The sequence below is a fragment of the Polyodon spathula genome, chromosome 45 (assembly GCF_017654505.1).
Source record: "Polyodon spathula isolate WHYD16114869_AA chromosome 45, ASM1765450v1, whole genome shotgun sequence".
Lineage (NCBI taxonomy): Eukaryota > Metazoa > Chordata > Actinopteri > Acipenseriformes > Polyodontidae > Polyodon > Polyodon spathula.
In genome coordinates, this window is record NC_054578.1 from 2,324,909 (window position 1) to 2,340,271 (window position 15,363).

General features: G+C 42.6%; 3 protein-coding genes across 3 annotated transcripts in view; 2 read left to right on the forward strand and 1 right to left on the reverse strand.

Moving 5' to 3' along the window:
* Window positions 1-15,363, reverse strand: part of LOC121305919 (receptor-type tyrosine-protein phosphatase H-like) — a 364,307-nt gene that overhangs the window by 10,885 nt on the left and 338,059 nt on the right. The gene's annotated exons all lie outside the window — the stretch shown is intronic.
* The window catches only part of LOC121305852 (zinc finger protein 501-like), a 37,110-nt gene continuing 22,879 nt past the window's right edge, over window positions 1,133-15,363 (forward strand). The window contains exons 1-2 of the mRNA XM_041237504.1: window positions 1,133-1,325; window positions 5,032-5,362. Of these exons, the coding sequence (XP_041093438.1) occupies window positions 1,133-1,325; window positions 5,032-5,362 (524 nt within the window). The remainder of the gene's footprint in view (window positions 1,326-5,031; window positions 5,363-15,363) is intronic.
* Window positions 7,944-14,893, forward strand: LOC121305974. The gene is made up of 5 exons (XM_041237700.1): window positions 7,944-8,087; window positions 9,691-9,888; window positions 10,952-11,197; window positions 13,946-14,101; window positions 14,589-14,893. Exons 2-5 carry the CDS (start codon window positions 9,729-9,731, stop codon window positions 14,819-14,821), a joined length of 795 nt encoding a protein of 264 aa, XP_041093634.1. The 5' UTR covers window positions 7,944-8,087; window positions 9,691-9,728; the 3' UTR covers window positions 14,822-14,893.

A 15,363-nucleotide genomic window follows, 5' to 3' on the forward strand; every position in this document is an offset into this window, starting at 1 on the left:
CAGGGAAAGCCGGCCCTAAAGGGGTGGGGTTGATTCTCCAGGTGAAATGACCATGAAAGGGCAATCTGAAAGCTTGCAAACGGAGATTTGTTTAAGCCAGGGTAGTACCAGATATGTTTATCCCAATCACTAGAAGCGTTTTATTAGACCTGTCAATTTAAATATTGCTCCGATTAACAGATTAAAAAGACAATGTCAGAAAAGGCTTATTTTTCTTTTCCGTGCCTTTGTTTCAAGCAGATGAAAACCCACAGTTTATAATCCCGGTGAAAAGTAAACAGAGGTCTGTGTGCTTTGAGATCGCTGCTCCATCTGACGGCGTCATTCTGCAGCTGGTCAGTGATGCAAACTCAGGTGAGAATATACAGAGAAATACAGGGGACAGGAATGGTACTCAAAGTTGGCAAAGTCAACCGTAGCCAATTCATTAAGTGCAGCACAGAAACCACGACCAGGGGAAGCACAGTTGAAAATTAAGTGGAGACAGAATGTAGTTTGTGCATCTAATCATTTGTCGTTCTGCTTTCTCATTACTTCAGGGATAACGATCAACGGAGAGCTGGGGGAGGCTGGGAAAAGTGCATTCCAAAAGATAGGAATTGTTTACAAAGATCTGTACGAAATAGAGTTTAACACACAAGGACTCTCTCTGGTCAATAAAACTGATCATTCCATACAACAACTGAGCTGGGGCTCTGCGAACTTCGTATCGGACAGGTAAGGACTTGAATGCATCACACCAAGGGGTTGGGTTGTCTTAAACCCAATCTGGATTTGTATAGAGCATTTTACAACACTCGGGAATCACCCCAGATTGCAACCCGGGATCACCCCTAAAGGGCAAAATAGATGATGTCATCCATGTGGTGTCATAGAATATTATCCTTTAATAATGCTGAGATCTGCATAAGAACCTGTACTTAAGACCTCTTGACTATAGAGCTTGCTCTTCAGATGGGCGGTAAGACTTGTCTTTGATGTTTTGGGGTTCATGTCTAGCCCTTGCCTTTCCATTCAGTTGAAAGGGCTGCCACACGCTCTAACAGATCCAGCTGTGGATTATCCCAGTGGGGTATCAGCCGATCCAATCAGCAACTTGGTTTCTTACAAGCTTCTTGTAAGCAAAAAATAAATGGCTAGTTCAGTGTCTGATATCCGCTCCCCCTTTCGCTGCAGCCTCTCTCTGTCCTCCTCAAATGGGAGGAGCGTGGAAGTGACTCTGGGGAGCACGGTCATTGAGCTCTTACTGCATCGTTCCAAACAAGACTTTCTGTGGCTCAAAATAAATCTGGACGATTTCTCTGCAGTAAGCACTGGGCTGCTGGGTATGTATTGGGAAGGATGCTATTTTCTTTTTTTTTTTAAATTCTCTCCGGGGGCTGTGTCCATCCAACGACGGGGGATTATTCAGTGCCAAGGCTTTAAAAGTTGGCCATTCAAGGGCACTCGAGTGGCGCATCCGGTAAAGGCGATCCGAGTGGAGTGCAGGATGCGCCCTATAGCCTGGAGAGCGCCGGTTCGAGTCCACTGCCGACCGGGGATGAGAGTTCCCAAGGAACAGCGCACAAGTGGCAGAGCATTGCCCGGGTGGGGAGGGCTTAGGTCGTCCAGGGTATCCTGAGCTCACCCCGCGCCAGCGACCCCTACTGGCTGGCCGGGCACCTGCGGGGCTGCCTGGAAGCGATCCAGAGCAGCACTGTCCGCCTATGCTGCAGCTCTGAGGTGGCCGCACGGCAGGCTTGCAGAGTTAAAAAAAAAAGCGGTCGGCTGATGGCACACGTTTCGGAGGACAGCGTGTGTTCATCTTCGCCGCTCCCGAGTCAGTGCGGGGGTGGTAGCGGTGAGCGGAGCCTAAGTAATATTCCAAGTTGGGAGAAAATGGGGTAAAAATCAGTCTGTGACTACTAAATTAAAAACAGATAAGAGAGAACACTCAACCCTGCAATCCCAGTACATAGGCAGTTACAGAAACTCACTTTTACATGTTTGGTTGTATATATCTATTTTCTTTGCAGGTCGGTTTTCTAGACCAATGTCTGTAAGAGAGAAAGGTAGAACTGGCGGTACTGTCTTGATTGAAGTAGATGGGCACGATGTGTCCGTGACCAGGTAAACAGATTGTTAATGGGTCTTGCTGTATAGGCACACAGAGCGTGTTCACAGTCTGGGCAGGGGCTGTATCGCTGACTGTGTTCCATTCTGTTTTCCAGAGATTTGACCATCGATTACGGAACACCATCTAAAGGCAGAGTCCCATGCTGGGTTGTCCCAGACAGTGGAAGAGGGGTAACGGAAGGCTCTTACAACGACTACATTGTCCAGACTTTGTTTCAAAAACCTTAAAAACACTGTTTCGATGATTGGCTGACAAAGCAATAAAAGACAAACCTGTATTGCTCTTTCAATGTGTCCCGTTGCTTGAAACACAGCATGTGACACGATGCACTGTGACTGTCAAAGGGGAACGAAATCAAAGAAGAGCTGTTCATTTTAAATGTTGCTTTACGTTCCTTTCTTCTCAACAAACCTTGTATATTTGACTCTCCCTTTGTCTCTCAGCAAGTCTCCACACTCACGATCACTCAGCACAGACAAAGACACACTTTATGTCCCTGCCTGACTAACTGGACACAGCCTGACCTCAGCTGCACCTACTAATCAGCTAGTTAAGGAGAGAGAGAGAGAGAGAGAGAGAGAGAGAGAGAGAGAGAGAGAGAGAGAGAGAGAGAGAGAGAGAGAGAGAGAGAGAGATGGCTCTCGACCCCTAGTGGACATTCAGAACATGACCAGCTTTCTGGAAACAGCGCCCTCTTCCATCTTAAGCTGCTTTCTAAAACAAGTCCACACACCTTGTTAAAACGATATTTACTTTTATTTAAAAAAATATATATATATATTAAGATTATTTTCGGGTATTATCATTGTCAATTTTGATCGTATTATCGTTTTGCAATGCAATATGAAAAAAATATATATAATAGATTCCACAACAAAATAAGTGAAAACTCCAAGATTAAAACCGATAATTTTTACTTATATTTATTTGGAGGTTACAAAGGCACAGTAACACTAATGAATTGGAGAGGCAGAACAGCGTCCACAGTCAAACGTGAAAGCACATCACTTACCCGCGCTCCTGTAACTCCAAAACCACAAATGATATGTCAAGAAAGCCAAAGAGGCACTAAACACCACCACCATATTCTATGTGCCATATTGAAGACTTCTTTTTGCGAAGTGCCACAATCCGTTTTGCGCTGTGCACAACGCTAATGCCTGCATAGCGCAATTTGGCGGGAGTTGCCGACAATTTGAGATCCTGTCATGACAAAAATGAGAAAAGCAAACTTCGGAGCCTGTGTGGTCCAGCGGTTAAAGAAATAGGCTTGTAACCAGGAGGTCCCTGGTTCAAATCCCAGCTCAGCCACTGACTCCCTGTGGGACCCTGAGCAGGTCGCTGAACCTCCTTGTGCTGCGTCTTTGGGGTGAGACGTTGTAAGTGACTCTACACTGATGCATAGTTTACACACCCTAGTCTTGTATCTTGTAAAGCGCTTTGTGATGGTGGTCCACTATGAAAGGCGCTATATACAAATTATTATTATTATTATTATTCACTCCAGTACTCACCCACCCAATCACTGAAGTGAAACGCAGGCGCTTTCCGAGGTATTACAGCAACGGAAAACACCCAGCCATCGTACACCACAGTGTTCACACGTGTTTAAAAAATACAGAAGGAAGCTGCAATCGTGATCGTTCTTTCCCAAGTAGGAAAGCAAGGAATAAGATTCAGGAGTACTGCCCCGGTAATGCTTGCAAGTCGCCTGGAAATCAAGACCCCGCCAAATAAATAAATAACACATAATAGTTAAAGCTGTTTTTACGAGTAAACAATGTTTTAAGTTGCTGTATTGAAGTGGACCGAAACCTTACTTTTAGATGCTTGTTAGCAGCCGGGTGCATTGCTTTCATCGTATGCGGAGGGGTTAACATTTTGTTCAATGGCTCTCACAGCACCTCCCCCCTGCAAAAAAACGCACCAGGCAGAGCCGCGTCAACGTGCTCTCCTGTAGATATCAAATTAAAACTTCATTTGTTTTACGCAGCTCCGTTTGCAAATTCCGTTTTGAAGTTGATGTGCAGCTCACTGTGGTCCGATATCAATTTGAATTCAATTACAAGTTGCGTTTTGCTTACCTGTCTCTCTCTCTCTCTCTCTCTGCAGTCGACGCGCAAAGCTGAGGTTTATTCCTTATTCTGTCTCAACACTTCCCTTTCATATCTATACGGCCACTTTAACTAAAACCACGCAGATAAAAAGAGTCCAGTGCGTTAATAAATTACACTATGCAACACAATGTTTGTTCCTGGGTGGTAAGTGTTATTTCTATGCAACATAAGAAAGTTTACAAACGAGAGGAGGCCATCGGCCCATCTTGCTCGTTTGGTTGTTAGTAGCTTATTGATCCCAAAATCTCATCAAGCAGCTTCTTGAAGGATCCCAGGGTGTCAGTATAATCGTAAATCTCGAAAACCTACTCACTTCTAAATCTTTGTCTCCTATTGATTTACAGTAATAAATTACGTATAATAATCGTAAATCTCGAAAAACTACTATTACTTTAGTATAAATACATGTTAATTTGGATTCATATGTTGTTTTTTTCTGACTTTATGTGAACGAAAAGACTCGTTTTCTCATTGGAAACAGGTACATTTCATAATAGACATTTTCTATACTTTTGAGGCATAAGCAATTAGGAAATAACACTTACTACCCAGGAACGAAAATATATTAATCAGTAAATAAATAAGTTAAAATCAAATAGGATTCTGCTACAGGCATAACAAAAGTAAAAGAAATTAATACAAATGTTTGTCAAATTAAATGTTTTAATGCAGTCTGGAATCTTCAGAGTAAAAATCCATATTCTCATGACTGTATTCTCATCAGAGTTCACTCTAGGAGTTGGTCATGGTTATGAGGGAAGCCCTGCAGAAGATTGAATGTGTAAGAATGCTGTACAGTAACCTTTGTCTCCTTTGCTTCTCTAGCTGCTAAAGGAAATCTCACAGGAGGGATTCGATTTCCCTGTGCCGGTTGTGGGAAGACTTTCAGCTGTTTATCACATCTTAAAATCCACCATCGCGTTCACACAGGAGAGAAACCCCATCAGTGTTTTGAGTGTGGGAAGAGATTCACGCAGTTACAGAATCTTAAAACACACCAGCGTGTTCACACAGGCGAGAAACCTTACCCCTGCACTGACTGTGGGAAGAGATTCACACAGCTTGTAAATCTGCGATCGCACCAGCGCACTCACACAGGCAAGAAGCCTTATCGCTGTCCTGAATGCAGGTTGCAATTTTAAGTTCCTTGAAAATCCACCAGCTCACTCACTAAAAAGAGAAATCTTTGAGACATCGTGAAGTGGTTTGACATGGGTGGCTGCACAGGAGACATCAGACCAGAAACACAAACCAAAAGAAGGACTGGCAGGGCAAGCTGGGGCACTAGAGCGCCCAGTTCTTTATTTGACCCTCCTGTTCGGTTTTGGGTCTATTTGACCCGACTCTAGTTTCTAATTAGATTAAATGCTATTTTTTCTGTATAATATTTTAGGACTTTTCCTAAATTGGGGTCATGAACTTATACACAGAGAACAGAACCTTTTGAGATATTCATTTTTTTTCAGAACAGGTCATGTGTAGAAATAAGATGTTTCGGCTCACTGTGGCGTTTATCTACGTAGATTTGTGTGCAAGAATAAAACAAACTTCTTTACTTTGTTATTATCATCATCTTTGGAAATGGCTGCACCAGTCTGGAGATATTTATAAACAAAAAAACAAACAATATATATCTACAAGGCAGAGTCTCGTTTTCTCTGTCAGTATCGCAACAGCATCTCACTGGTAAAGACACTCCAAAATGAGAAGCTCCCAGGCTGGCAGTCAAAGAAGTTTTAACACAGCTCCTGGACTGAGCATAAAAGAGTCAAACCTTTGCAAATAAAAAAACATTTAGTCAATCTAAGGCTGTTTAGTTTGAAATTGCATCTGGTCAATATGCCCCCAAAACATAACAGACGTACCTAACATCTGAACACAATAGGAGGGTTAAATAAACACAAATACAAGTTTTAATTAAACACATCCCAAAAGCAAACGGCGCACTGGCCAAACAAATAAACAGCAACAAGTACTAAGCTCATAAGGGTTAGCAATTGTTATCTTTTTAATAATTTTACCTCCGGTCTCCGCTCTCTTTTTGAAAAACCTTGCGCACAATGCACCCTCCTTTTAAAGGCTGCGTTGCGCTGAGGCTGTGCTGTCTGTTCCCTTCGTGCATTTGTATTAAAATGCTGCAAGAGAAACTCTAAATAACCGGATTAATAAATCTATCAAGGAGCTGGATTGAGTGTGGTGGTGGTGGTGTTGAAATACATCTGTATATTTAAATAAATGAGGATTGCATTTCCTCAATGGAAAAAGGATGCCGTGCGGAAGCCTGTCAACCATGAAGTCTGGCCACGGGGAGAGAGCTTCTGAAGACAGGTGAGGATGGCGGACGATTTGATTCACTGCCTTGGTGTCTGAGCTGATATCAGTAGGGCTTGAAGTTTTCAGTTTCAACTGACAATAACCGAAAAAAACACCCATGAAGACCTCATTAGAAAATTCAGTTTAAAGTAATATTCTGTAATATTATGGATAAGGGTGTCTAAGTAATAAATAATAACATCTTTCACACCTTGGGTTCCACTATACGCTGTTCCACATACTGTATTTAGACAACACATGTCATTACAAGCATTTAAACAGCGATATAATTCCAAGCCATGCACAGCAAATTCAATAAATCAGCCGCCTTCCTTTTATGAAGTGGAGGAATGTGCAAAAGTCTCTTCGGAAGAAATAAAGCAGTCTGATGAAGGAGAAAGAAGAATAACAATCCTGCGATGGTCGTTGCCCCCTGGAGGGATGCAAAGAGAAGCCCAGCGTTTGCACCTTGCTCCAGGTGTATAGTCGTGAAGAAGCCAAGCCCCAGTCCTGCCTTTGTAACGCTACAGTAGTCTTCCTCGTATTAACACAACGTTTGTAGCCGTCTACAAGCAGTTCCCTGGCAGTTTCCAAGTATAGGCATTAGTTACTGTGATGATGCAGACAGGAATTGTTTCTTTAATTATTTTTATAAATACAGGGTGCATTTTTGTATTTATGTGACCTGCCCCTAGATTGAATCTGAGCAATACACAGAGGCCCTGCACCACAGACCTAACACGGGACATAAAAAAAAAACAAAATAGCTGCATCCACACCCAGCGCTCAAAGAATATCAGATATAATATGGAGATGCAGTACTGAGAGCCCTGTTGATATGCAGGGCCTTTTAAACCTGCTTTTTATCTAAATGTTATTTCAACTGCAGTGTTGGTAACCACGGTTTTGATGAAGAGGTTTCTCAACGGCATAAAAGGTTTTTTTTTTTTTAAAGCACATAGGTCGTTTTCACCCGTTTTCTGCTTCAATGAAAAAAAAAAAAGGGGGGTAAATTCTTTCAAAAACAGTCGTCGATTTGGGGGCATATATATACTAAATATATATATATATTATATATAGATATAGGAAGGGTTAAGCAGCAAGCCTAAACATAACTGTGGCTTTATAATAAAATGCTTACTGCTTAATGCTGATGAGTGTGAATTAATTCGGCTTTGTCTGTAGTTCGGAAGACAGCCACTGCTAACTTTTTATCTCTCGTACACGCAAAGCAAACTTTTTTTTTAAAAAGTTTCTGTAATGAAAAAGAAAGCTGTAGTGGGCGTGGCTGGTTGGAAACCTTCGCGTATATTATTGGCTGCAAAAAACCAACCCTCCAACCATCTTGCGACGCTGATTGGCTGAGCTCCCTCTCTGGGCTTAACTAGCTGGTTAGTAGGTGCAGCTGAGGTCAGGCTGGGTCCGGTTAGCTAATCAGGCAGGGATATCAAGTGTGTCTTTGTATCTGCTGAGTGATCGTGAGTGTGGAGACTTGTTGAGGGACAAGGGACAAGGGACAAGGGACAAGGGACATATACATGGTTTGTGAAGAAGAAAGGAACGTAAAGCAACATTTAAAATGAACAGCTCTTCTTTGATTTCGCTCCCCTTTGGCAGTCACAGTCTGTCTCTCTCATATCTCCTCTCTCTCTCTCTCTCCTCTCTCTCTTGGGTTTGTTATTCCCCGCTTGTGTTTGGGTGACTTTGTATCGTTGGTTGATTTCTTAACGATTTGGGCTGTTTCCTTTTTTTTTAAAACGGAATTGTTTTAGATAAAAAAAAAAATGAAACGCAAGACTTGAAAGTAAAGAAAGAAACAGGAATTAGAGAGAGGTAAATAAAACTCAATTGATTTAAATTTTACAGTACAGTACCTATTTCAAAACAGAAACGGGTCGCATCGATAATGCCGGAGATGAAAAAGTAGTGTACAAGAACCGTAGCGTACAAACAGCAAAACAAACAAACAAAGTCATATTTTGGATTTCACGGTTTTGCAAGCAGCTTGCAGCTTCGAAACGTGTGGACGAGGAGGGGTAGAGTTTAAAACGAGGAAGCACGTTTGCATGCACTCAGCGCATTAACCCGTCTGGTGTCTTTACATCCAAAACTTCTAACGAGTAATATAGAGAATATTATTATATTTGTCATATGCGTTGCACCCCAGTGCTGAAACCAGAACAGAGCATGCCTGCATGAGCAGATCAATTCCTGTTAAGTTAAAAAAAAAAACTGCATTGTACAGTATTTTGATTATTAAATTAAACATTTACTACAAATATGTTTGTAATTTTACTTAGCCTGGATGTGCTCATTATTTAAAATCTTATTATTTCTTCCTTTAGCTAAAGCCTTTATCCAAATAATTTTACAACGTTACTATATTAAAATACAGTATGTTGCATATTTAATTACTGTCAGAGTAATTAATATTCTGCGTAGAATGTTATTAAAAAAATAGGGTATTTATTTATAATCTTAGGTGCACTGGAGAGGATAAAGTAGGAATTAAATTCATGAATTAATAATAATAATGTAACTGGCAACAGCAAGTCAGATGTTTAGCTATGCAGGTGTCGTATATAATGTGTTTATATGTTGGCTATTAATTCATTATAGTAATACCAGCAACAGTGAAAAAATAAGTGGTTTAAAGAAACTGGTTTATAACCAGGAGGACCCCGGTTCAAATCCCAGCTCAGCCACTGACACGCTGTGTGTGACCCCGAGCGAGTCGCTGAACCTCGTATCTTGTATAGCGCTTTGTGGTGGTGCTCCACTATGAAAGGCGCTATATAAAAATTGTCATTACTGACAGTCAAGCCAGGATTCTCTGACAGTGAAAATCGATCTGTCTTTTTAAAGATCCCAGATCCCGCTTCTGAATTCTGATTCCCGAATTCTAAGTTCTAACTACCACGAGGTAGTTAGGAGAGAGATTTTCTATAGTAATGTATCGTACTTGTTAACCTCTTGTCTGATATTAACTGTTTACCTTGTGTAACAAGTTTCATAGTACAGTAGCCCCACGTTCACACCTTTTGTGAGTTACGGCAGTCTGTTGCGTTAACCACAAGGGAAATCCTGTTGGGTGTAGTACAGAAATTCAAAAGTCTTGTCGTTTTTTTTTTTTTTTTTCTTCAGTGAGAACGGATCAGCCTCACTCACAGGGAGCTTCTGAGATGGAAGCAGCTCACGTCAGCCCAGAGCTTCCTGTTCGATGGGTTGTTTCTGCAGACAGGACTGTTGAGATCAAGGAGGAAGTGACTGAGCTGGGGTGCGACCAGGCCAATGAGCGGACCCTGCAGGAGGAAACGCCGCCTTCTAGCATCGCTGAGAGAGGTGAGGGAAACGGCCAGGAGCTCGCCACTCACAGATTACATATTGTGTTCTATTCTTAATTATAGGCTATTAAAAACTATTCCATTGAACTCGAGTTAGACTATTCATGTTTTTCAGATTGAAGGCCTTCTTGCATGGGCTGGTCACTTGATCTGGTGTCATGTGTCTGTGTCCAGGTAGTGGGTAAAGTTTCCTTCCCTCTTAGACAGAATCAGGCTCGGCAGACAGTCCTACATCAGTATGGTCTTGTTTTGTCCAGCGCAGTTATGGATCACTTTAACCACCTTTTGTAGGAATGTCAATGTTTGATGCAACGAGCAAACTGCATTCCCATCTTTGCCAGCTGTGTGCTTGTCACACTTCAAGGTCTCTTCTGTAGAAGGAACATCTGCAGATTGAGATTAGTAATCCACACTGGGGCACATCGATCTGTAAGACAGCTGCAGAATTGCCTGGCGGTAATCTTGATGCAAAACTGCTATTTCCTGCATGATTTGGTGGTGTAGCAGCTGGGGATGAAGTTTCACACTGGAACTCAACAGGTGAATTCTCTACAGGTACTGTCTTGTGACTCCATGCCTCAGTCTCTAATGGGGTGGCATTGCGAATTGTCTCATAAGGAGCCCATGTTTTTGGATATTCCGAATCTGTTTATTATGTGTGTCTCTGTAGCTGCCAGCATTGTGCAGCAGCATAGCCTGTTCTGTCAGGGTCTCGCTTCTGTCTGAAGACTGATAATTCCATGCTCTTCCTTCAGGCTGCCCGGTTCCTTCAATCTTAATGCTAGTTCCTCTGAAGCATTCTTGCAGAGTTTCTCTTCAGCTCTGTTTCAAGCTTTAAAGGCCTTTCTTCTCTAATGATTTAGTGTTTACACTTTGATTTATGGATTGCATGGTAACCCCCAGCACCTCGTGCTTCAGAGGCCATGTTGTAGTGAGCACACCAGGTTAGAATGATTTAAAAAAAATTGAATAAAATGTGTTTTATGGTCAATAGGAGGCATTTGGGACAAATTGTTACATGGTGTGAAATTTAAAAAGAAAACGCCTTTTCTGTCTTTCAGGTGCTGATATGAAAGTGGGATGTTTTGGTAGACAAGAATCAGAAATGGCATCTTCTCGCATTAAAGAGGAGGACTCTGGACTAGAACCCGTCCCCATTAAGAAAGAAGTCGCAGCTGTCCATATTGAAGAGGAGAGTCCTGTGCTACAGCCTGTCCCCATTAAGAAAGAGGTCTCAGCACTGAAACCTGTCCACATTAAAGAGGAGAGTCCTGCGCTAGAATCGGCAGAATGTCAACACCTTTCAGGTAAAAAAAAAAAAAAAGATTGAAAGCGTGCAGAGATGAATGGCAGGGTGTATTGCTCTATTGAAAGCGTGCAGAGATGAATGGCAGGGTGTATTGCTCTATTGAAAGCGTGCAGAGATGAATGGCAGGGTGTATTGCTCTATTGAAAGCGTGCAGAGATGAATGGCAGGGTGTATTGCTCTATTGAAAGCGTGCAGAGATGAATGGCAGGGTGTATTGCTCTATTGAAAGCGTGCAGAGATGAATGGCAGGGTGTATTGCTCTATTGAAAGCGTGCAGAGATGAATGGCAGGGTGTATTGCTCTATTGAAAGCGTGCAGAGATGAATGGCAGGGTGTATTGCTCTATTGAAAGCGTGCAGAGATGAATGGCAGGGTGTATTGCTCTATTGAAAGCGTGCAGAGATGAATGGCAGGGTGTATTGCTCTATTGAAAGCGTGCAGAGATGAATGGCAGGGTGTATTGCTCTATTGAAAGCGTGCAGAGATGAATGGCAGGGTGTATTGCTCTATTGAAAGCGTGCAGAGATGAATGGCAGGGTGTATTGCTCTATTGAAAGCGTGCAGAGATGAATGGCAGGGTGTATTGCTCTATTGAAAGCGTGCAGAGATGAATGGCAGGGTGTATTGCTCTATTGAAAGCGTGCAGAGATGAATGGCAGGGTGTATTGCTCTATTGAAAGCGTGCAGAGATGAATGGCAGGGTGTATTGCTCTATTGAAAGCGTGCAGAGATGAATGGCAGGGTGTATTGCTCTATTGAAAGCGTGCAGAGATGAATGGCAGGGTGTATTGCTCTATTGAAAGCGTGCAGAGATGAATGGCAGGGTGTATTGCTCTATTGAAAGCGTGCAGAGATGAATGGCAGGGTGTATTGCTCTATTGAAAGCGTGCAGAGATGAATGGCAGGGTGTATTGCTCTATTGAAAGCGTGCAGAGATGAATGGCAGGGTGTATTGCTCTATTGAAAGCGTGCAGAGATGAATGGCAGGGTGTATTGCTCTATTGAAAGCGTGCAGAGATGAATGGCAGGGTGTATTGCTCTATTGAAAGCAGTGCAGAGATGAATGGCAGGGTGTATTGCTCTATTGAAAGCGTGCAGAGATGAATGGCAGGGTGTATTGCTCTATTGAAAGCGTGCAGAGATGAATGGCAGGGTGTATTGCTCTATTGAAAGCGTGCAGAGATGAATGGCAGGGTGTATTGCTCTATTGAAAGCGTGCAGAGATAATGGCAGGGTGTATTGCTCTATTGAAAGCGTGCAGAGATGAATGGCAGGGTGTATTGCTCTATTGAAAGCGTGCAGAGATGAATGGCAGGGTGTATTGCTCTATTGAAAGCGTGCAGAGATGAATGGCAGGGTGTATTGCTCTATTGAAAGCGTGCAGAGATGAATGGCAGGGTGTATTGCTCTATTGAAAGCGTGCAGAGATGAATGGCAGGGTGTATTGCTCTATTGAAAGCGTGCAGAGATGAATGGCAGGGTGTATTGCTCTATTGAAAGCGTGCAGAGATGAATGGCAGGGTGTATTGCTCTATTGAAAGCGTGCAGAGATGAATGGCAGGGTGTATTGCTCTATTGAAAGCGTGCAGAGATGAATGGCAGGGTGTATTGCTCTATTGAAAGCGTGCAGAGATGAATGGCAGGGTGTATTGCTCTATTGAAAGCGTGCAGAGATGAATGGCAGGCTGTATTGCTCTATTGAAAGCGTGCAGAGATGAATGGCAGGGTGTATTGCTCTATTGAAAGCGTGCAGAGATGAATGGCAGGGTGTATTGCTCTATTGAAAGCGTGCAGAGATGAATGGCAGGGTGTATTGCTCTATTGAAAGCGTGCAGAGATGAATGGCAGGGTGTATTGCTCTATTGAAAGCGTGCAGAGATGAATGGCAGGGTGTAGAGTGTATTGTTATCCGTATGGGCTGACTGGAAAATGCAAAAACAGTTAATGGCAGCTGCGTGTTAAAGTGAGCATTGATGTTTAAGAAATTGCATGGGTGCCATTTCTTTAATAAATGTCAGGTTTATTTCAATATATGCAGGGAATCATTCTCGGATCCAAAGAAAGATTCATTTTCAGGCCCCCAGAAAGGATTCAAAGAAAGATTCAGTGAATATTTTTATAGCAAAGCCCAGATGGGGTTTCCCCTCCCTAGTCCTGGCTGTGGGCCAATCGCACAAAACTACACCCGGCTGATTGGTGGCTGCGTTGTGCATGCTCTTATCTCTTTAGAGTGAATTCTCTGTGACTCTTTTCACCTGCTTGAGGTCCAGTAGCACTGCTATTTGTCTGCTGAAGCCTCCTTAGAGTCTGGGCATCGTCCAGCCCATAGTGCTGTTATTTGTTGCCTGCTTAATGCTGGGCAGGCAAGCTGTAGACCTGTGACTCTGGCCCTCATCAATTGTAAGCAGTACATGCATTTTGGAACTAGCCGTCCTGCTATCTCCATTGTCGGTTGCTTTTCAGAAAATAACAAGTCTAGCTCTGCCAGTCCACATGCATAGCAAACCGCTACGCAATTCTTGTTCTGTGTTTTCTAGCATTGCTGGAAACGGATTCGCACGACACCACAAACATTGCCGGGAAAAACACGAAAGTTACCTGCTTGGAAATCCTGCATGCTTTAAAGATGCGTCCCTTGCTAGTGGTGCTAGATTTTTGTATCGATGTTAACATGGGATGTTTAATGAACATGGCCAGTGTTTTAATGTGTTCAGTGATCTTCCCAAATGTGTTTTAATTCTTTTAGAAGACCTGCAGTTGACAGAGCTGGGCAACAGCAGACACTGCCCATCTCCAGAACGCCCACAGATGTCTGCCAGCTCTCCCCAGAGCCAAGATAAGCAGGATAGTGCTGGTACCTCGTCATCATCGCTGTGTGGAAGACCAACAGCATCCCACAGAGGTGGGTGTTTTTACAGTCATTACACTGCATTGCTGCTATGCCATGCAACTATTAATAAGTGTATGAGGCTGTGTGGTCCAGTGGTTAAAGAAACAGGCTTGTAACCAGGAGGTCCCTGGTTCAAATCCCAGCTCCGCCACTGACTCGTTGTGTGGGACCCTGAGCAAGACGCTGAACCTCCTTGTGCTGCGTCTTTAGGGGGAGATGTTGTAAATGACACTGCAGCTGATGCACTGCTCACACACCTTAGTCTCTTGTAAAGCGCTTTGTGATGGTGCTCCACTATGAAAGCTGCTATATAAAAATAGATTATTTTATTAATAAACCCAGTCCTTTTCTTGCAGCACATTGCAAAGAAGGCTGCGTCTCACGCTGTCCTCTACATTTTATGAACCAGAGAGATCTTAACTTACAGTGGCTCTTTGATCGGTTCTGAAGTCAATAAGGGAAATATGTATAAATTCCACTTTGTTTTAAATTAAAACAGGAAGGAAAAGGAAGGCCGTTGTGGAAAGCGAGTTGACCAGCTACCTCAGAGAGTCGGATGAGAGATATTTCGCATTGCAAGAGGAGAATTTGAAGTTAGCAAGGGAGCGGCACAGGAATGAAATGCAGGAGAGACGCAAAGACAGAGAAGCGAATCGGCAGAGCGCCACGTTGTTGATAGGGTTTCTGTCCAGCCTGGCAACATCACTGGGGCAAAACCTGGCGAAGAACTAAAGTCCCTCTGACTGCAAACAAAATGTGGCACTATATGTAACTAGTTAGCTTGATTGTTTTGTTAAATGTAACATTGCCTATTTTAAAGATATTTGTAATAAAACTTATGTTTTGGCTATTTCTGTTTGTTTATATTTAAATTCCCTTGGCAGTCCACTACTGTATACAAAACAATACACCTGCACAATATTGGTAATCAGTCTTTATTTTATATAGCGCCTTTCATAGCGGAGCACAATCACAAAGCGCTTCACAAGATGCAGCAACAAGAAAACCCATAATACTTTAAATACAGAGGAAAGAGCATCATACAATATACAGAATAAAATAGCATAAATACATGGAAAGAGCAGAATACAGGATAGCAGCACAATACATGAAATAGTGCATTAAATACAGTGGAAAGAGCAATACAAAATACATGAAATAGTGCATTAAATACATAATACATGAAATAGTGCATTAAATACAGTGGAAAGAGCAGAATACAGGATAGCAGCAGAATACATGAAATAGTGCATTAAATACAGTGGAAAGAGCAG

Coding starts and splice junctions, on each gene's coding strand:
- LOC121305974 (XM_041237700.1), top strand. CDS start 9,729: ATGGAAGCAGCTCACGTCAGCCCAGAGCTTCCTGTTCGATGGGTTGTT. Junction 9,889..10,951: donor TTCTAGCATCGCTGAGAGAG/GTGAGGGAAACG, acceptor TCTGTCTTTCAG/GTGCTGATATGAAAGTGGGA. Junction 11,198..13,945: donor AGAATGTCAACACCTTTCAG/GTAAAAAAAAAA, acceptor TAATTCTTTTAG/AAGACCTGCAGTTGACAGAG.